Below are 22942 nucleotides of genomic sequence, written 5' to 3'. Positions count from 1 at the left end.
CCACCGAAAAAGAAAGAAAAAGGATCGTCTTTCTTTTTCAGTGTCGTTTAGCGCGAGGAGTTGTGTCGTCTTGTGTGGAGTGGAAATGTTATTATGAGTGCGTCCTCACAAGACTTTTCTGTAGGACCTCCTAAGTCTTACCCCATAAATTATTCAACACCATTACAATTAAAAAGAATTATTTTTAATAAAAATCATTTAATGCAATTAAAATTCTCATTTATAGGTTGTAGATTTAAATAAAGTGTGCACATTTATTTTTATTTACTTTATTCGTGATATTTATGTTAATTTTTTGAGTTTTGACTAAAAATGAAAATTAAACCAATTACCATTTTAGTTTCATGAATTCGAACTTCATTTTTTGAGAAAAAGATACATACACGTAGTATTGAACTAAGAATTAGGTGCATTAAACCTTTGCAGTTTATGCAAATTCTATTATCAATATTAATGCAATGGGCTTGATTTTGGTCATATTCAGGGCATTAAGATATAAATCAAACATCAGCTTGCAATGTCAAATATTGTTTTACACCAAAGTTAACATCAAAACCCCAAACACAAAGAAAAAGAAAAGGTAAAATACAAACACTGACAGAAGTATTTAGCTACTTAGTTGAAGAAACCTTTGTGCCATGGGATGCTTGGCTTCAGATAGCTCACCAGGCTTCAATACCTCAACAATTTCACCATTGACAAGAAGGCAAACTACATCTGCCACCCTTTGGATTTGCTTGATGCTGTGAGAAACCATTACAACAGTCATTCCCTTTTTCTTCTTAAGCTTCACTATCACATCCTCTATGTTCTGTGTCGAAATCGGATCCAATGCACTTGTTGGCTCATCCAGCAGCAAAACCTTTCCAGAGAGAAAAACCAACCAAGAAATTAGCCTGAACCAATGCAAAGTTTTGAATGCAACATATTAGCAGGTGGTATGGGGTATGGAGTACCTCTGGTTCATTTGCTAGTGTCCTAGCCAGTGCAACTCTCTGAGCTTGGCCCACAGATAATTCACCACCAGTCTTACTGAGAAAGGAGGAATCAAGGTCTGCAAGTGTTAGCAACTTGGAAACTTCCTCATCACTTAACTTCTTTCCTCTCAAACGTGGTCCATATCGAATGTTATCTGCCACAGTGCCTGAAAGTGACACTCTTCATTACTAAAAATTTTTCTTAAGAGTTTGGTTTGTCTATATACAAACAGTTGAAATCAAGACATCTATGAACTCGAGTTAGCTTTTCTCTTCACTAAAAATACCAACAAACCAACCAATCAAATAAACAAAATCAATACAAAATCAGCATAGAATTTGATTAAATCCACAAATCCATCCATAGTAGGACTTAAACTTGGAATCTAAAGATTTCTTCTTTACAATTGAGACAAGGTAAGGACTTGAAGTGAAGTAATAAGCTTGAAGCAATCATATTTGCATATGCTAAAATTGTTGCTGAACCTGTCAATGGGTACCTCAGTTTTACAGTACCTGCCATTGATAGACCTGAAAGAACCCATCATACTTCAAAATTTCCCCATTCTTTTTTCAACCGTAATTTACAACTCAATGGAATATCTATAGTCTCACCTTGAAAGAGAACAGGGAGCTGGAAGAGCATGCCCACTTTACGGCGAAGTCCAAGAACATCAAGATCAACAATATCATGACCGTCAAGGAACACCGTGTTCGACTGAGGCTCCCAAAGGCGATTGAGTGCTCGAAGCATCGTCGATTTCCCACTCCCGCTTGGTCCGATGATCCCGACGATCATCCCTTTGGGGATATCGACGCTGATCCCGTTAAGTATAGGAACGCCCGCTTCCGATACTTTCCTCAAACCACGAATCTCGAATTTCACCCCACGATCATGATGATTACTGTGTTGATGATCAGAGTCGTCAACGGTTAACAGCAAATGCTCTGCAGACATTTTCTCTTTGGCTGTTTGCTTTGTTAGTTTAATTTGTTAGTATTTAACGTGACAGGGGAAACGATGGCATTGGGCTGAATACGACCTTCCCCATTAAGCATTTCTTCTCTCTCTCTATATATGTATATATGTAACCTTCACCACTTGTTGTAATGGATCATCTACACCCACCATTGCCATTGATTAATAAAAAAAAATTCAACTTGTTTTCCTATCAAATAGGTTAAGAAAAAAAAAACATAAATAACCCAAAATAAATAAAAATAAAAAATATTAAAAAGAAAAGAATTAATAAAAAATTAATAGAGACAAGAACATAATTTTTATGAAAATTAATCATTTATATTTATATTCTCTGAATAAAAAGTTTTTACCGTTGAGAAATTTTTAAATTAATATTATAATAAAATTTTAATTTAATAAATAATTGCTTTTATTTTTATTCATTTATAAATTAAAATTTATAAATTGTTAAATACTTTTAACTTGATAATATAAATTAATAGTTGAAAAATATTGATGTAAAGTAGTAAAAATCAACGTAAAAAATTAATTTTTTTTTATTTGGCAAAGGGAATCCAAATTCTAGTTTTAAGTAGTAAGATCATATATTAATTAATAAGTCAAATACTGAAGTACAATATAATTAATTTTTAAACATAAGTAATTTTTAAATTTATCCATTTTATTTTAAATATTATTTAATTTTTATTTTTATGCTATATTTTATCTTAAAATATAAGAATATTATTCTTTTAAATATTAAAATTATATCTAACTAATTTAATTCAATTAAACTTATTATTATAACTTGTTATTTTAAATCTCAAGTATTTACGTCAATATTTTGATAATGTTTGATAATGTTTAATTCTTTCAAGTTTACATCAAAGTTTTTCAATTGCTAATTTTTACTATAATTATTTTTATCCTTTATCATTATTCATTTATTGATTAAAATTCTTAAACCATTAAATAGTTTAAACTTGAGAATGTAAATTTAAATGTTTAATTTTTCAAAAAACTTATATTTATTTAACTTAATTGACTTATTAAGTTAAATCTCACACATTTACGTCAATATTTTGATAATACTTGTTCTACTTTTATAATTTTTTGCGTTAATATTTTCAAGTTTATGTCAAAGTTTTTCAATTACTAATTTTCACTATAATTACTTTATTCTTACTATTATTCATTTATTGATTAAAATTTATAAACTATTAAATACTTTAAATTTAAAAATATAAATATAAATATTTAATTTTAAAAAATTATATTTATTTAACTTAATTAATTTGTTATGTTAAATCTCATACATTTATGTCAATATTTTGACAATATTTGTTTCACTTTTATAATATTTTACATTAACTCTTATAGGTTTACATCAAAGTTTTTCAATTATTAATTTTTACTATAATTATTTTTATTCTTACCATTATTTATTTATTGATAAAATTCGTAAACTACTAAATACTTTAAATTTGAGAATATAAATTTATATGTTTAATTTTTTTAAAAAATTATATTTATTTGACTTAATTGACTTTTAAATTAAATCTTACATATTTATGTCAATGTTTTGACAGTACTTGTTTCATCTTTATAATTTTTTATGTTAAATTTTTTTAACTGCTAATTTTTATTATAATTATTTTTATTTTTATTAATTTATAGATTAAAATCTATAATTGTGAAATACTTTTAGCTTGATCTTTTCAAAAAAATACTTTTAGTTCAATAAAATAAATTTAAATATTTAATTTTCACAAAAATTATATTTATTTTGATTTAATCGTCTTGTTAGGTTAAATCTCACATGTCTACGTCAATTAAGTCAAATAAATATGATTTTTGTCATTTTGTGAAAGTTAAACATTTAAATTTTTATTATCGAGCTAAATGTATTTAATTGTTTACAAATTTTAATTTAAAAAGGAGCAATAATAAGAAGAAAATTAATTATAATGAAAATTATTAATTAAAAAATCTTGATGTAAACCTGTAAGAAATAAGTTAAAAAAATTATAAATATATAACATGTATTGTTAAAATATTGACATAAATAAGTAAGATTTAAAGTAATAAGTCAATTAAATTAAAATAAATATAATTTTTGTGAAAATTAAACATTTAAATTTTTATTATAGAGCTTAAAGTATTTAACGGTTTATAAATTTTAATTTATAGATAAATAATAGTAAAAATAAAAATAATTATAGTTAAAATAATTATTTACTAAACTGATTTTTATTATAATATTTATTTTCAAAATTTCTCAATGGTTAATATTTTTAACCCAAGAATATAAATATAAATGATTAATTTTAATAAAAATTTTGTTATTCTCTTTGTTAATTTTTCCTTTTAATTAATATTTTTTATTTTTATTTGTTACGGTTTATTAAAGCTTTTTTCTTAACATGTTTGATAAATAAACAGGTTGTAATTTTTTTCATTGATCAACCTCTAAATCTAAAAACTCTTATTCAATAGCTATATCAATTTTACTGACCTTAATGTAAAATTTGGTTGAAAGGTGTATCTACAGGATTGTAATATTTTTTATTTAGTAATTATTTAATTTATTAATTTTTGTAAATATATTATAATAACAACACATACCAATCTTTCGCTATCAATTTATTAGGTTTATGAAAATTAATATATTAATTAATTATTAAATAAATATATGACAACTATCTAATTACGCTTGTTAAGATTATTAAACCCCCTTTTTTTTCATAAAAAGTTAATAAATTAATTAATTGTTAACAGGACGTGTAACAACCATTAATCTGGATTTTGAAATTTAAAAATTTCATCTCAATAATAATAATAATAATAATAATAATAATAATACATTAATATTATTAGTGATTTTCCATGCTTAACAAAAATTTAACACCTACAGCTGAGAACCCTTTCAACCTACATGATCTGACTAAGCCTCTGGATCAGTCTCACCATCTATCATCCCTGCCTCCACTTCAGCATCTGCTTCTAATTGCCCAGCTTCTTGACCAACATCAATATCAGGGCTTTGCTTTTGATGTTCATCTGGTGTTGGAGTGCCACCTTGGGAATTATTTCCAGTCCCAGCCGTGACATCGGCATCCATCAGTGCTGCAGACGCCTCCATATCGGCTCTCATTCCCTCGCCATCAACCTCGCTAGCAGGTGTTGCAATCTAGAAAATACCCAAATAAAGGAAAAATATTAGAAACCCGGAAGGACTTGAATAATCTAAGAATATGTTCTTTTGGTGTTTCTATACCAGCTTCTCTGACAATGAATTGTAAGCCAAAGAAAAAAAAAAAAAGATCGAAAGCCATCTTTTACATTCCATCCATCTAATCTAATGCAGTTTCCTCTAGATGTACCAAGTTGTCAGGAATGCTATGTTAAACGCTGCAGATACCAGAGATGACAAATACAAGGAAAGCCGAAAGTTGCCAGAGAGAGATACCTGACTTTCTTCAACCTGATGCGAAGAGGTCTTCGTCTCCTCCTTTTTAGCACGTTTAGACCTGTCACTAGGTTTACCTTGGAACTTGGATCGCACTTCAGGCGGGAGAAGTTCTAAAGGAACTACTCCTTCGATACCATGTTCAGTAAACTGCAACCACGACCATGTAAATTTCATTAGGCTACATGGTTATATGTAAAATATCTTGATATGTAATATAACATACTTTAGAAAACCCTTCCAAGTCTTGCCGAGCAGCAAAACGAAGGCCCTTCCAGCAATAAACCTGCATAAAAAATCGCCAGAATTTCAACATCCATAAATATATCTATATTGACCTCATATTTTTATAGAAAAACTATCAATAATAACATGTTCATGTCAGATTGATTATAGTATTTTCTTTTATCTAATTGTTATATCTATATACATCAAAATATTCAGAGCGGTTTGTCAATACCAATAATACAATCATATGCAAGTACAATGCGTGCACATATGCATCTTGTTAATTATTTGATGGCCATTGATCCAATTAAACAACTATATGACAGGCACTGCACAGTTTACGTAAAAACATAAGATAGAGAAGCCCTAAAATTCATTGAAGTTCATAATGGGTTTTTTTTTTTTTTGAAAATTAAGTTCATAATGAGTTAATGACGGCTTTTCCATAGTTCAATAACTTTCTTAAGCATGTCAAAAGAACTTCAGCATCATTAATAAAAACCAACCCAGCATACACACATGAATGCTTGTATGCATGTATATTAAGAGAAGACCTGTCCACGGACTGGGCCTTGGATAGGATTTTAAGGCCCTAGCCGACTTGGCCTGAGAACATATTATATAATAAATAACATTTTTAATTAAATTTTAATTCTAAAATATATTTAAAAATTATTAAGATATATATATGAAAATATTTTTTAATATTTTAATAATTATAAATAACTTAAATGAGTAGGCCTGGCCGAATCTTACGACGTTAACCGGGCCTAGACTGGCCCACAGACAACTCTAATTAAGAGTATATGCATACATATATGTGGGTGTGGGTCTGGATGTGCATTAAGTCCAAAACACCAAAACTCACCCTGTTATTTTTGTGGTGATAGTCAGCTTCAATTCCTGCAGATTCATCCATCTGCAAATTTAAGAGATTAATTTATTTTAAAAGCTCACGTGCTGGAAACTATTACAGCAAAAGAGAGGAACGCTGAAAGATTCATAAAGACTCAAAAGACAGTTAAAAACAAAGTATCAGCATCAACTTTAAAGAACCACAAGGGTACTTACATCTTCAGCCAAGGGTTTCCAGTAATCTGTGATGGCAGGAGTTCGAACACGTTGAGGGTCAGTCAAAGCATTCTGGACATGTCAAAATAGATTTTACACATTTAGAAGTATATACAACTAATGCCCCCTGACATGAAATAACTCAAAAAGTTCAAAAATAAACTTAACATTACGGGGAATATAAGAAAAAAATGCCATTGATGCTCTTTTGACTCCAATCATACAGATCTAACCCTATTTTGTTAGTCAACTTGAAGAATCTCTGATACAAAGTTTGGTTAGATACTTTGATTTGGGGGTAGTGCAATGAAATGCTCAATGCCAATGCCATTTAAACCTTGTTAGTGCAGTAATGACATGCGAGACAGGTAAAGTAACAATAAGAAAATTTAAGCACCAAAAACTAGCAGGACAAAAAATTTTCCAAGTATAAGTTATAATAAATAATTTGGCTTCTAATTAAAAATGTAAGCACTCTTTGAAGAACCTATGACAGTTAGATGTTGTTAAGAATTAATGCATGACCACATCTCTTGTTCTCTTATCACTTTTGATAAAACCTCTTAAATTTTGATGCTATCGACACAGCAGACATATCTTTAATCTCTTGAGCATAGTCCAGCAAGTTTTCCAGAGCTGACTTGGTGGCTTAAAGAGTTTAAGATGTCATGATGGATCCTTGCCAATAGTTAATTATTTCACGAGGAACATGTTTTGCTCCTTTTGAATGAAAAGAAAGACACTATAACCCATAAAGATGACTCTAGATATTAATGGGACAAGTCCTATACACGTTTCATACTTTTAAACAATGACTATCATATCCATTTCTGTGAATTTCCATAGTATGATGATTCCCACACATTTCATACTGTTTTTAATCATCAAAATCATATCGCATTAATAAAAAATATTGTTGCTGACAGCTTTTAAGCTTGCCAAGAACTAGTTGAGAAAAAGCTTTTGTGTATTAATAAAGCCCCCTCCCACCACACATCAATAATAGTAGTATATTAGCAGTAAGTAATAATAATACCAATAATAAAAGGGCAAGAATTATTAAAGCCATAAACTTTGTGACTTACCAGAAATTTTCAGAAATATTTGAAGATAAACAAAAGAAACAACCAAAAAATAAAATTTCAAATCGTGCAACAAAGTCAACCTTGGATCTAAATTCAGTGCACAACATTGCTAAGAAAATTGTCTAACATATGGTTAACGTTGTCTCATTAAAAAGGTGGGGTATAAGAACTAGTTTATTCCACTCTTATTGTCTAAAAAAATTTCAAAGGAATGAGTTGATAAGCACACACCGGATTCTGATCTGCCCACTTCCACAACTGAGAGAGTTCTTTATTTCCCAATCTCCACCTTGGCCGACTGCAAGATTGGAAAACATATATATTTTGTAAGACAATGTAGATAGGGACAACAAACATCAAAACTAATGAGCAAAAATAGGATTAGCACCAAATGTAGAGAAGGAAAAAAGGAGGATACGACGCAGACAAGTTGAGCATGAGGTGCCAGAGCATGATAGAGAGATGCATAAAGCAGTAGTACTGGACAAACAATACAGTATGAGCAAAGATTTCAAATCTGTTATTATTTAGCAAATTGTAAAAAAAAAAGTGATAGCACTGTTGTTTGATTAACTGAAAAAATTGAAAATTGAAAATTGAAATATTAAGTACTGAATTTTTATTCTGAAAAACTTTACTGAATCTAAACTGTAAAAATCAATAGTAATTTAGTGAAAATTAAATACTAAATAGATGTTTTATTGATATTTTAAAGTATTTTACATTAATAAAAGTTAAATGGAAAACTAAATAATTAAAAAAGGAAGAATAAAAAGTTAATGTAATTAAATGACAAATTTTTCCTTAAATAAAAATGATTGAATACATTACGTAGCTTTTATCTACTTAAGATTTTCAACATGTTTCACTGAAAATCTTCCATGTAAGTGGTTTTTAAAATGAGTTATCAAATGCATTTAATATATTAAACTATTGAAATTTTCAATGGTTTATCAAACACAACTCCTAGTAAAAAAAGTAGAAAAAGTGAAGTGATAAACCGACATTTAAATAGGTAGAAGTATTACAGAGAAAATATTGATTTCTTTCTATAGAGGTTTATGAAAATATGGCTTTAAAGAGGGTGGGAACAAAGATTCATCTAGGAAACTAACTAGTTATAATTTAGGTCTCAGTCATCATCAGTACATATTTAGTAATAAAAAACATGACAACCCCTTGCATTGACTGCCTGAGCATGGAAGTGGAATCTTAGAAAGGATGTATTTCTTCCCACCCTCTAGGCTTAAATACTCTTCCTCCAGACACATAAAAGTTTGAGGAAATTTAGTGTTGAGAAGTAAACTTCAAGATTAACTTGCATACCGTTTTTTAGCTCCATTTTGAACTGGTTTTTTCTCTATTGGTTGCTTTTCAAATGGTGGACAACCATCACGTTTCCACCAGACCTAGGAGCAAAAAGATTCAGAATAAGTAACTGAACTACCAACTACCCTCATGATGCCAAGAATATGAGAGAGAAACATAAAGAGCTCAGGCTTACCCAATTCTTTTCACGTTCCAATATATGCTCAATACTACAAAGAAAATCTTTCCCCTTCGGAGGAGTCACTTCAAGTAGTTTCTTTACTCTATCTTCACAAGACTTAATTTCTTCTTTCTGGAATGTAAATTTAAGAAAAGAAAATTAGTGATTTTATATTCTTTATTACTGGTAAATGTACGCATTGCTCCATTTCTACATGAATATACATTTCTAATTTGCAACTAAGGTACAAAAATCTTAACAACTGTCACTGTTATGCTGTAAAAGTTCGCTGGTAATGAACTAAAGATATATTTTCTACTTTTCTTTGAACCAGAGGTGATGATTTTTTATGAAGAGACAAGGCAGTTGAAGATATCACAAAGGTCGAAAGGTCACAGAAACAATTAAGATATGCTGGATTGCCAGCAAAATTAAGAATTTGGAACCCAACACTTATCCATACAAGATCCAAAAAAGAAAGCTACTACTGTGCAAGGATTTGTCCTATTTTAGGGAAATATCTAGAAAATTAGGATTGCAGGCCTCAATAGACATGGTGTTATGATTCCTTGGCACTTAGGCCCTAGTGTTACCAAGTTTAAGATATGCAGTAAAACAGTATAGGATGTCTATGTTGAACTCTACTTTGATCAGTACATGGTGAGATATAAGTAGGATTAGTCAGATTGCTACTTGCAGCCCTTGAACGCATACTGGTGTAGTGGTGTTTACTGGAGTCATTTTGATAGATACAAATGGAGGAAAAGAGATACTAATACTTACTTTAAGAAAGAGATAGATAAATATCAATAGTTTATCTTTTATTCTTGTATAAGAATATCATTACGAACAAATCTCCATTTCTAAGGTTCTTTAAGCTTAATTCTCCTTTCCTTTGATTTACTAGAGCATGTTTTAAGTTGCCAACTTTGACAACATGAGATGCAAATGCACCATGATCTGAGACATGCAATCTAGATTTTAGATCCATAAGGTGGTCACAAATTAGATGACGTCGATTCATTCATACCCCTTCAATGTAGCTTCTCTAAGTAAGCAACCTCAAACTTCTCACATTTTTCCAGCCATTTAGCCAATTTTAATCCAGTGTCAATAATAACTCAACAACCTCTAGTAGGAAATAGCAGGGATTTCTAGCCTGATTCATCCATGGAATCACCGACATTTGGATATTTCCAATGTCTAAACCAGCACATCTAGAGGAAACAAAAATAATACATGCATGGGGATTCAACACTTTTAATTTTCAGCTGAAAATACATCAGAATTTTGAAGACCAAGTGGTTTTTTAAATTTGGCCATCATTTTTGACGTATTTCTGTATTTAGAAGGGACTAATTGCCCAAAGCAATAGAACCATTTTATAAAAGTTTTTTCTGTCTATTTACATTAAAAAAAAGAAAAGCAGAGGGAAATTAGCAGATTGCATTAAACACAACATAATAAATAAAGTACTAACCATGCTTTCAGATGAATCCTTATCATTCTTTCCTGGGGCCTAGCAGAAAAGAAGAATAATTTATCTATTATTACAACGGAAGGAAGAAAGAAAGACAAAACATTAAGTGCATAAACATTTTAAATATGTCAGTTATTACCTTCAGATAATCAAATAATATGAGGCACTGCAAAAGAATGTGGCGCCGAAAACTTGGATCTTTTAACTGGTTCCAAAGGGGAAAAAGATTAAATAAATTACGTTCTCCATTAATAAATTCTCTTATCTTCTCAATGTCACTCACCTCTAAACCCATCAATTTACTGCTTGTAAGATATTTTATGTTGAAAGTGGTTGCCTCTTCCTCTAAATTGTTATCAGCTCCCTCTTCCTCACTCAAAGGTTGAGCTTCAAATGTATTCAACACAACCTGCACACCTCAAAATTAAGAAAAAGAAATGATGGCTAAGTTAAAATCATTATTTCTGGATAGCTGAACAAAATTAATGACTAACCAATAAGTGAAATTGAATTTCAAACAAAAAGAAAAAAACTTATTCACAGCTAACAAAGGGCATACCATCAAACTAGATGTAAATTTCTGCCACTTGACAGGAGCAGTGGAAAGGGAAGCAGGGTTACAAAAGTAATCCTGAAAAACCAATAAAAGTAAACTCATTAAGAAGTTCAGCTTAAGAATGAGGAAATCTTTATAATTGTGTTTTTGTTCACGATGCATGTTCTGTGTAATACCATTTTAGAACTGAGATTATTTCTATACACAAAAATCAAGGGAACTATAAAACCATGCATTGGGGGTGAATCAATTGAATATCCCACTCAAGTTACAAGTGTAACATGTACAGAAAGGCGCATATCTTCATACTCGTGTTAAAAATACAACAATTGGAATTTCACCTGCACCAGACAGGTACACTACCTAACGACAACATCACCTCCATCAGCGGCTCCAAAAATATTTTAAGTTATATCAGGGAGGAATAATCTTAAGCCTATTGCAACCAATAAATATTCTAGGAGACTGAGAGAAATTGAACATCCACTTCCAAAAGTTCAAAGTGGCACAACTAACCTGTAAACTCCAGAAGGTTTTATAAAAGTTGAAATCAACAGAAATGCCTGAAAAAGCATGTAAATTAAATTGGTGCTGACCAGAAAAATACAAGCATTTCACAAGTAAATGCAAACCAGAAACGTAGGAAAATGGAGTTAACTAAAATTCACCTTCAGGTGGGTCTTTCTCATATTTTGTCTCATTTGATGTGTTAAAAACTCCCTTTATATTCACAGCTGCAAAGCATTATTTGAAATCAATAAGCAAGGGGAAACAATAACAATCAAAAAGCAGAGTGAGGCTGAATAGAAACAACTACCTGAACGTTCAGACAATGGAAAGAAATGTGCCAGAAACATTAGGATTCGCCCACAAAATACCACATCATTTGCCTATAGAGTCAAGTTCAATGAATTAGAAAAACAGATAAAATCTATATTTCAGGATAGGCATATCCAAATCAATTGAAATCCTGCATAATGCCAATAATTACATCAATAATTAGCATTAAAAAATATTTTCAGGAATTATAGAAAAATTATGTAATTATCATAATTAATGCAATACCAAGAACAACAAATTTTCAAATTATACTTGTAAATCTTTATAAAATATCATTCAACCCCAAATGCTGACAACTGTTAGTATGGATTGCTTCTGCATACTTCTAGAAACAAAAAGATCAATATTATGCAGATACCAAGAGATAGAAAACCTTACAACATGAAAAAACAAAGGCATCAAGCAGTTTTTTTCCACCCCTAAATCCATCAAATGACTTCACATCTTTCTTCAACTATCAATGCCATTAGAAATCAATCCCAAAAAATTGGATGAAGTAAAAGTAAGAAAGGATGGGGGATGTGGCATCTAATTAGCCCATTAAGATTTGATAATTTAAAGTGGTCAGAACGCAAAGGATGCCACTCTTTCGTCATCATTACCTCACTGCTTTAGTTTTTTTTTTTTTCTTCAGATTTTCATTTTAACAACTGTGTATTTTTACACTTGACCAGGAACAAAGAAGGCTAGAGAAAAAGAGATCATTTTCCAGACAATCTAACACCTAAGAGACACCAACGAGGTTGGCAGAACTGATACAAATTCTGCTGAGCTGGGTGTCCGTACAAGTCTGCACATGTATGCTATAATAGATAAGGACTTCCTAAGATGATGGTGGTTTTAATTTATTAGTTAAATGAAAATTAGGTTAATCTGCCTACAAGAAATCAGCAAGCAAATAGTACCTAATACCACAAGATTTGAACAATAGCTAAAAGCAATTTAAACAAGGGTGTTGAAAATAGATGCCACATTCCTTAAAAGAAAGGGATAGGGGAACAAGTTCTCCAAATTCTAATGTAGAAAGTGCATCACTACTAAGTCACAAGCATAACATACAGAAAAGAGAGCACTGATGATTAAGGAAGTTTTTATCACTACTAAAAATTTGTCAAAAGAATGCATGTAAGAGGAAAGAAATTAACTACCTTGGACAGTCGGCGAAGAAGTTGATTGCATGTTCTCAACATCACAAGTTTCCCACGAGCAAAAAGCTCTTGCTGTATAAAATGCAGCCATCAAGTTCTTGAAAGAATATTGACCATGGCATAATATGAACACATGCATCAGAGAGTCTAGTGAAACCATAGAGGAATACAGTCTTCCATAATTTAATTCACATACATATACAGCAAAAAACCTGAATCCATTTTAAGAACACACCTTCCCCAGGATGTCTTGCTTACTCTCTATATATCGAAAAATGTCTTTGCAATTTCTCATTGTAGACATCTCGTTCAAGTCCTCTAAAAGCTGAAATATCATACCACCTTCAACATGTTCTTTCTCACAAAGATAGAGCACAACATCTAACCAAATGAAAAACGTAGATTAAGTAACTGAGTAAAGTCGTAATCAAGCAATCACATGTTTATCATCAGCATATCAATTCAAAAAGTCAAGCTTTCTGTCTAACGACTAATGTGGATGTAAGTTGAGATGAAACTGCCCATCACTGAAACAATAGAACATGTTAGAAACAAGGAAAGGATGGAGAGAGAAACTGCGCTTTCAAGTATCTGCAACAGATTCTTTTCAATTCTAAATTATTCAAGAAAAAGTATCCGACCAAGTTATCATAGCAACAGGAAGGAATTAAAAATGCATTCCAAATATACTCATTGCCAGTGTCCAGCATAACTTGTCAAAATTTTCAATTATTCAGAACACTTGGGCTCAACCTCAAAAGTCTCCAGAAGATAAAATTTATGTACGGAGTTACACTATATGTCCTATTTTCTTCTTTTCTTGTAACATGCTATTCCTTGGTTTTCTTGGAGCATTGAAATAAAGGAAAAGAAAAAAAAAATGGCAAGGACAATATGTAAAAGCAAGCCAGCATCCAAAGTGACAATGCACAACGATCAAGTTAGGTAGCCAATAAACATATATATATATATATATATATGTATATATATATCTATGTGTGGTATCTTAAATACAAGACACAAGTACTGTAAGATGTAGACTGAGTGCAACATAGAATTCATCATACAATCACATTAAAGAAGTAAATGATATGAGATTTTATTGCATCATTGAGAAAAAAAAGGACAATTTCTTAAAATCTAGTACTTAATAATGAACCAAGTTGACAACCAAAATGAGATGTAGAACAAGTAGGGGGAAAGATAGAAAATAGACATCTAAAGAAAAATAAGTGATAGACAGAATCAATTAGGCAGAAGAAAGGAAATAGGGAGGGAAATAAAAGAACTAGAGAAGAACACCAAAAAGAATTAGCAAAGGGAGAAAATCTCAAAGATTCATCATCCAAAATCTAATCAAAACTCAAATAGCTTAGTATTTATAAGCTATACTCCAAACCCTAATCAAGCAAATACCAAATATAACCCTGATTAACATAACCCTAATAAAATAAAAGCCTAAGTGATTCTCCATCAAAATGATAAATAAAGTACTAAGGTACCTTGCATTATGGTTGTCATTTCTGCAATCAACACTCTTACGTAACATGCAGTGAACAAAGAGTATTGGATTTATATAAGGTAAAATGGAGGAAAATGCTTTCCATAGCATATAAACTAAAACTCACTTTAGTTGGATACCAAGCAATAGTTTCCACCAATGCTAGGGTGTAAATGAACCAAGTCATGACAAAACTTTATCAGGTAAATATATTCACAAACCTAGAAGTCGTGGAATTACACCCTGTGTATCGCTCTCATCATCAATTGACTTCCCATACTGCATTATCTCCTCCCCTGATGGTACTGAAGATGACTGCAAACGAGAGAAAGTAAGAACATCCAGGTTAGTGAACAAACAAACTCAAGCTAATTAACAGGAAAGCGAACTTCTATGCCAATTGAAAGTGGAATTTATCATCAAAGGTGGTGAACAAATGTATCTTAGTCAACTTCTTCTACTCGCAATGAGTAAATGTCATTTCCATCATCCCATATTTGATGTCTTAGGTACATTCCAAAATGGTATCCAGTTCCAATTGAGTAGATTCTTAGTATTTTTACATTAATCATTCCCTACTTTCCTAACTAAAATACTATAATCTATATTTAAATACTAATTTCTTTTGAATATTTATCAAGAAGAACTGCCACTGGTCATCTGATGTACTTTCTAAATTTTGAAAATGGAGATAAGGTAGATGGTGGCCCATAATTTTACATATTTTAGGATACAAATGGAAGAGAAAGATAAAGGAATGATTTCTAGTTGTAACAAAAGGTTTGCATCATTTATAACTAAGACAAGGTATCTACTGCCAAAAAAGATATTTAAAAGTAACATAATTCATGTTCAAGTAGCACATGACCTAAAACGACAGCTCCAATTCCATGGAACCAACATGGAGTTACAAGTTTTAAGTTTCTGAACAAGCTACTGAAACACAGAAACAGGCTTCATGTCATATTTATTGGGAAAAGCAAGAAAATTGAAATAAAGATTTGGCATGGAAGAAAGTTAAAAAGAAAAGCTCAAGGAATAGCTTGTAAGGAGTTGCCCAATGCCCCAAGACAGCATAACGTAGAAATGTCACAGGAAACTAAAGCCCATACATCCATGTGTTATAATTGCTTACTGAAGCTTCTAGATTACAGCAGATGCTTATTTTTCTTACATACCATAATTTTTAGGAAAAGAAAGTAAACAAAGTGGATACCCAACCTAGAAGAAAGTCAAAGAGAATAGCTGAGAAATACCCCAATATGAGTAGCATGTAAAACAGGATTCCATAATGTAGGCATGCTAAAGACCAAGACTATGTACACATAAAAAGAAAAAAAAATTAGAAAAAAAAAACCACTGTTTAAATGAAGTACCAGATATGGTCACATACCACCAATTCCTGAAGCAAGGTCCGAAGCATGTTCTCTAGCAATTGATTTTCATCCTGAGCTAATTTTGTTTGTTTCTGTCGAAAATAAAAAAAACCAATTCACCAACTAAGAAATGCCCAATAACCTAATTCCTGAAATTTAAGCATGCCAACCACAAAAGAGAAAAAAATAGAGACAAAAGAACGGCATCATCAGCAATATATGTACTTTATCTGCAATGTCACTGACTCCATGCCATCAGGACTCAGTCTGAGGATCAATTACAGGCAACATTCAAACCTTAATGAAACATCTAGACACCAAACCTCTCTAAAACTCACAGAATATTTGCTTACCACTGAACTTGGTTGTTGCATGCACGAGAAGATAACAATTTATAGATGTTAACAAACTGTGAAGCATATAATCACAAAGAGAATCCCGATAAGTCATGGGTCTAATATTTTTCCTGATTCATAGCTTCAAATCTCTTCCAAAAAGAAGATCCCAACTCACACCTCCTCTACCCACCGCAAGATTTTCTTTCATAAATCATTATGTACAAATGTGAAATATAGTGTCAAACATAAGACACGCTAATGTACATATACAAATATGAAAATTTCCAAAGCCATAATAACAAATGCACAAACCAAAGAATTGCAAGGAAGCTTCATACATAGCAATGGTGTTGAATAAGCAAAAGAACTTCATTAAATTCATCAAACTTCCGATATCAAAAGATAAGAATTCCCAATACCTGAGGTTTTATAACCTCTTGAACTATCTTGAGAGCAAAAGTTTCCGGCGGGCCAGGCTGCAATATGGCCCTCCTAAATGCTTCCTAATAATCATAATAATAACAATAACAACCATAAGAAACAAAGCTCATTTACCACATATAATTACAAAACTAGAAATCCAAGAGAAAAAATGAAGTGAACCATAAACTAAATCATGATACAAGAGGTACCACTTACCATCATATGGAAAACTCAGCAACAAATTCCTATTTCCTAGCAAGAGCAATCTGGAAATCTGAAGATCATATATAATAATAAATAATAAGTATATAAAAGAATACCCATTTGTCGATTTTGTTGAGAAAATTTAAGCTCCGGGGTTGAGAGAAGAAAAGCTTACCTCGGGCGGTGGGGGCGCTTCGATGGTGGGCGACTGAGTGGGGACGTGAGAGTGTTTTTAAGGTTTTGAATCCGACCCGATACAACAACAAGAGTCGACCCAGTTATCAAGCAATTGACAACGATAGACCCGTTGTTTTGGAAATCCGAACAGTTCGAAGGATCAAGCCGGAGTCCAACCGGTTGAATTATCCATTGGATGAAGCCTGACCCAAGGTTTATGGATCAGGCCTTGCCCACGTCGTAATATGAAAAGCCTCACCCAATATGAAACTAGCCCTGCCCTTGCCATCGGCCCATGCCAAGACAGGAGCACCATCTGCTTGATCTTCAAAATGAGATTGGAACTGTTAGTTCATGGAGGTAAATTCTTCAATAAGATCATCATTTTTTACTTTATTGTAAGGTCAAATAATAAGAACCATTTAATTTATAAGATTAAATTGCAACCATAGATTTAAAGCCAATAAAGAAACCTATTAACAGATTCAACCGGTTCATAAAAAGTAAAATTAAAAAATGTTTTTATTTAATGACTGAAATTTAATCGTATGAATAGAATTGTCATTATAATAAATCAAATGGTCAAAATAAAAAATGTATAATAACAAAAATAAAAACACATGTAATTTAGAGTTGTCATGGAAAAGCCTTAACTTAAAGTTGTTGAAAATTACTCATGAAAATCTTAACGTAAAGTTGTAAAAATTAACGTAAAAATTTATAATGATAGAATAAACAAATTTAAAATCTTAATATAAATATGTAAGAATTAGCATAACAAGTCAACTAAAAATAATTAATTTTAATTAAAAAATTATTTAAATTTATATTTTTTAGCTAAAAGTATTTAACTATATCTAAATTTTAATTTTAAAATAAAAAATAATAAGGATAAAATTAATTATAATTAAAAGTTACCATTGAAAAACCTTGATGTAAAATTGTAAAAGTTGATGTAAAAACTCATAAAAGTGAAGCAAACAAATTTAAAATCTTATGTGTGAGAAATAACGTAATAAGTCAATTAAGTCAGAAAATTCTAATTTTAATAAAAATCAAATATTTAAATTTATATTCTTTAGCTAAAATTATTTAACAATATACAAATTTTAATTTAAAAAAAATAATAAGAAAAAAAGAAATATAGGTAAAAGTTATTATTAAAAAGTCTTGACGTAAAGTTGTAAAAATTGACGTAAAAATATATAAAAGTAGAACAGGCAAATTTAAAATCCTAACGTAAATATGTAAGAGTTATCATAACAAGTCAATTAAGTAAAAAAATACTGTTAATAAAAAACAAACACTTAAATTTATATTTTCATACTAAAAGTATTTAATGATATAAAAATTTTAATTTTAAAATAAAAATAATAGGAAAAAAAATAATTATAGTTCATGTAATTTAAAGTTGCCGTTGAAAAGCCTTAACCTAATATTTTTAAAAGTTACTATTGAAAAGTTTTGATGTAAAGTTGTAAAAATTGAAATAAAAACTTATAAAAGTAGAATAAGTAATATTAAATTTTTAACGTAAATATATGAGAGTTAACACAACGGGTCAATTAAAGTAAAAAAATCTAATTTTAAAGAAAAAATATTTGAATTTATATTTTCAAATTAAAAGTATTTAATGATATATAAATTTTAATTTTAAATTAAAAAATAATAAAGAAAAAAATAATTATGGGTAAAAGTTACAATTGAAAAGTCTTCATATAAAACTATAAGAATTGACATAAAAACTTATAAAGGTCGAATAAACAATTTAAAATCTTAACGTAAATATATGAGAATTAATGTAATAAATCAATTAAGTAAAAGAAATATAATTTTAATGAAAAATTAAAATTAAAATTTATATTCTCAAAGTTTAAGGTATTTAACAGATGACAAATTTTAATCTATAAATGAATAATAGTAAAAATAAAAATAATTATGATAAAAATTTGCAATTGATAAATTTTAATGTAAACCTATAAGAATTAATATAAAAAATTATAAAGTTGGAACAATTATTGTCGAAATATTGATGTAAATATGTGAGATTTAAAATAACAAGTCATAATAATATTAATGGAATTAAATTAGTTAAATAATGTTAATATTGAAATTTCAAAACAATATTCTTATATTTTAAGATAAAAATAAAAATAAAATTAAAATAAATAACATTTAAAATAAAATGGATAAATTTAAACATTACCTACATTGTTACCCTAAAATAAATAAGTTTAAAAATTATATATGTTGTTATACAAGTTTTTATTTTTTAAAAAATTAAATTAATTAACCTTACAGTAAGATTAAACTTACTGTAGCCGTGACCCTTCAGGGAAGGATGTCATGTAAGAAATTAGGTTTCCTGTTTTCCATTTTTCTTTTCTTTACCCTCTTCGTTTTTGCATGGATATCTGCTAGTTGACATTGCCAAATCACTGTAAATAGGTTTACAAAGCATTATAAGACCAAAGATGTTTATTAATTTTTCGAATGATACGATGTCCCTGATGAATTGGTTGAAAGCTCTTCTCAAGACCAGGAAGAAGCACCTAGGACAGGAGTCCTCCTAATGGTCAAGTAGAAGAAATTAAGCAAAGAAAACAATATTAACACTAGCTCTATTGCTCAGCCTGTTTTTGGGTTATTGAATCTAAGCATTAATTGGTAGTTTTTTTTTCACTAGAGATGATGATTTTTATGCAAGACATATATAATCATCTCCAGGTTTGGTTTGTGATTGTATAGCAAGTCAATCAGCTTGGTTATTAGATTTCAGATGGCATATGCATGCACCCTTAGTGGTTGTAATCTTATCTTACCTATATTGATTCCTACGTACAGAGTATTCTACATGCAACACCTATTCATAGTATTTTATCATATTTAGAGGGCATTTTGAACATTTCATTTCCTTTCTTCCCTTTCCCCTTCTGTGAATCTTTGTTACCTTTCCATCATCATCACCGCCCCAAGTCAACTCTTGCCGAAGACATTACGACCAAGCTCATCAGCAAGTTCATCACCCTTTTTAACCTGGACTCAGATTTGCGATTCCTGCAACATGCTTTCTGGGCAGCAAAGGATTGCTGAAGCGACAACGAGATTTGGGTCAAGGGACGGGGTTTGGACCCGAGTCCAACCAAATCTATTTAAGGCCTTTCAGCAAGCGACGTTTCAAGTGTGGTTGATAAGAGAGATGAAGGGAAAGAAGTCGGGCAACAAAATAAATTCCAATCTCGATAAACCTGTGAGTAGATGCTGAGATCTTTTTTTTTTTTTGTTTTTAAATGTAGGACTGAAATCTAAGTTGTTCGTTTGTCATTGTGTTTTTTTAGAGTTAACTACACAGAAAAAGCGATTTACAATTTAGTTTGCTCCATTCCCACTACCGAAGCGAGAGGGCATTTGGGAGGTGCCCAGAAAGGTGAATCTTCTTTTTTTAGCAATTACTCCATTTTTCTAATCTTCAAAATGCTTTAATTTGAAAGTATTATTCTTTGATTTCATATAGGTAAGATTACAAATGTCAAAACAATATTTAATATTTTCTCTAATTTTATAGTCAACGGATTATTTATTTTAAAGTTATTTAAAAATGTGATTTTTATTCTATTGTAAGTATCTCTTGGAACTAATTTCAATCATTTTCATTTGTTTAAATATTTCAAATTTCGGCTAGCAAATGATTTGAAACAAAACTTTTACGGTCTTAGGATGTTCTTTGGGGAATTGAAAAGCATACCTGAAATCCACAAATAGCTAAAGAGAATGAGTATTGTAATTGTGAGTGCTTCTTTTATTGTCTCTGTCTTGGCCTTTTTGTGCATGTCAATAATGTGATTGCTTTGATATTTCTCATAGGTTGTGAAATTTCAGAAATTGAAGTATATTTTCAGTGGATGTTCTGTTTCCATGTACTGAACTGAGAATTTGATTTACTTAAATTTGAATTTGAAACTCTCCAACACTCTTGATCTGTATCGAAGCTTAACTAATGGAGGGAAGCACGTAATAGGACTAGATATACCCTTTTAAATTTGGCAATGGCTATTTTGTATGTTACTGCATGGCAATGTGCTCTCAGAATTTAATAAACTTTCGTTTTTGAGCTTTGGACTTGCGTAAAATCTGCGAAATTAGGCTTGCTTTTTCTGAAATTTGAATAGGATACAAATAATCCTCGATTTTCTAAATTGGTTTGAGAGTATCTGGAATTGCCATGGTTGCTTTGTTCAACGATGTTATTTTGATTACCTGCATCATGTTCCTGTAGTGAGATTAACCCATTCCTATTTTTTCATATGAGTTGTACAGAACATCGTCAATCATACTTTCATCGCTGTAGTTATTCTTCTCTAGCTTGCCTTTTCTGTTGCTTGTGCGAACGTGAGAGGAATTATATAATGCAGTTAAAAGCTTAGCCCAAAAAGAATGTAATTTCCTTCATTCTTTTTTGCTTTACAGAGCAAAAAAAAAAAAAAATTAAAAAGAAAGTTTATGTCTGCTGAATTTATTTTTTACCCTTGGCTTGCTTATTTATTTGTTTTAGGACTATAACTACATGCCAATATACTTCACTTATTAACTTACCCATCTATTCGCAAAAGGAAAAGTGAATAAATAGTTTACATATAAATTCTGCATCCACATTTTAAATCATCCCATTTATTCTTTTTTTATTTACTGTTGCCTTCACACGGGTTTTAGTAGAATGATAAAAATTTTAAATAACATCTTTTCGCTAATCATAAACTTATATACCTTTATTTCAATTTTCTTTGGCTGTAACTCACTAAATTATAGAATCATTTTTCTGCATACTCTAACGACAATTATTTAATATTTGTTCCAGTGCTGGATGAGGAGGAGACAAATGTCGTTGAAGATCTAAAATCACTGTTGTGAGACCACTTTTTGTTGTTTGATAACTATCATCTTGCTTCTGCAATGTTGTCCAAAAAATTGACAAAATTGAACTTTGTTCTGTTTTCTGGATAACATAGTGTCAGCTGTTCATTGCTGAGCATAAAATGACTTTTTGTACATTTTGTGATGAATTATCTTTGTACATGCATAAAATATTAACTGCTAGGATGATATGCAATGACAGAAGTTTGCAGCAAAGTCTTACATAACATGTTACCTAGCTATTTCATAATCAAAAGCTTTTATTTGCAGAAGACAACTTGGTTCTTTTCATCTTCTTCACTTTAATTATTTTTCTATTTCGATCAATTGACCTAAACTACTATTAAAATCCTGTGGATGATAGAAATATGTTTCGATATTATTTGTAGTTACTGTTATTTTTATCCATGCATTGTTGTTAACAAGTACTTTATTATTCAATTCATAGATGAAATATACTATCAGATTATTTAACTATTCAAAATGATTTCCAAACTATACGTCAATTAATAACTCCTGTAGCGTAGTGCTGGTCGGTAACTAGTATATTTCTAAAGAGAAGAGATAGAGGACTGAGGAGTTATAAAAGTGGCAAATTGTATATTTTTGTACAAAAACAGGTGGTTGTAAGTAAAAAAGATAACATGTTTGGTTGCTGCATGAGGCTTGCTTCATTGTCATTGCGTTACCACTTACACACAAATCTAA

The 22942-nt window shown here is 30.4% G+C and overlaps 2 protein-coding genes and 1 long non-coding RNA gene across 3 annotated transcripts; 1 reads left to right on the top strand and 2 right to left on the bottom strand.

Moving 5' to 3' along the window:
• Window positions 465-2081, bottom strand: LOC18587093 (ABC transporter I family member 17). Its single transcript, XM_018128635.1, has 3 exons — window positions 1593-2081; window positions 957-1144; window positions 465-862 (listed from the first exon to the last, which is right to left on the bottom strand). The coding sequence occupies exons 1-3, from the start codon at window positions 1933-1935 to the stop codon at window positions 608-610; spliced, it is 786 nt and encodes a 261-aa protein (XP_017984124.1). The 5' UTR covers window positions 1936-2081; the 3' UTR covers window positions 465-607.
• LOC18587092 (THO complex subunit 1) lies at window positions 4786-17425 on the bottom strand. Its single transcript, XM_018129646.1, has 22 exons — window positions 17322-17425; window positions 17159-17216; window positions 16939-17022; window positions 16199-16273; window positions 15027-15120; window positions 13540-13685; window positions 13305-13376; window positions 12134-12206; window positions 11985-12050; window positions 11833-11879; window positions 11320-11391; window positions 11044-11169; window positions 10900-10965; window positions 10761-10799; window positions 9296-9412; window positions 9118-9200; window positions 8023-8089; window positions 6707-6778; window positions 6504-6554; window positions 5634-5693; window positions 5408-5557; window positions 4786-5128 (listed from the first exon to the last, which is right to left on the bottom strand). Exons 2-22 carry the CDS (start codon window positions 17162-17164, stop codon window positions 4883-4885), a joined length of 1812 nt encoding a protein of 603 aa, XP_017985135.1. The 5' UTR covers window positions 17165-17216; window positions 17322-17425; the 3' UTR covers window positions 4786-4882.
• On the top strand, window positions 19823-22520 carry LOC18587091. Its single transcript, XR_001929672.1, has 3 exons — window positions 19823-20573; window positions 20662-20750; window positions 22179-22520. It is a non-coding gene; the product is annotated as an uncharacterized LOC18587091 (long non-coding RNA).

Source organism: Theobroma cacao, chromosome 10 (genome assembly GCF_000208745.1).
Source record: "Theobroma cacao cultivar B97-61/B2 chromosome 10, Criollo_cocoa_genome_V2, whole genome shotgun sequence".
Classification (NCBI taxonomy): domain Eukaryota; kingdom Viridiplantae; phylum Streptophyta; class Magnoliopsida; order Malvales; family Malvaceae; genus Theobroma; species Theobroma cacao.
The sequence above is the reverse complement of the archived record's forward strand: the minus strand, read 5'-3'. Positions and strand labels throughout refer to the sequence as shown.

What these genes read in the sequence shown, in the direction of transcription:
- LOC18587093 (XM_018128635.1), bottom strand. Translation starts at nt 1,935, where the DNA reads ATGTCTGCAGAGCATTTGCTGTTAACCGTTGACGACTCTGATCATCAA. An exon ending in GCTCCCTGTTCTCTTTCAAG is followed by an intron (nt 1,145 to 1,592) that starts GTGAGACTATAG and finishes TGTCACTTTCAG; the next exon opens with GCACTGTGGCAGATAACATT. An exon ending in CACTAGCAAATGAACCAGAG is followed by an intron (nt 863 to 956) that starts GTACTCCATACC and finishes CTCTCTGGAAAG; the next exon opens with GTTTTGCTGCTGGATGAGCC.
- LOC18587092 (XM_018129646.1), bottom strand. An exon ending in AAGAGGTTATAAAACCTCAG is followed by an intron (nt 16,274 to 16,938) that starts GTATTGGGAATT and finishes TATTTTCGACAG; the next exon opens with AAACAAACAAAATTAGCTCA. An exon ending in ATCACCACAAAAATAACAGG is followed by an intron (nt 5,694 to 6,503) that starts GTGAGTTTTGGT and finishes TTTTTTATGCAG; the next exon opens with GTTTATTGCTGGAAGGGCCT.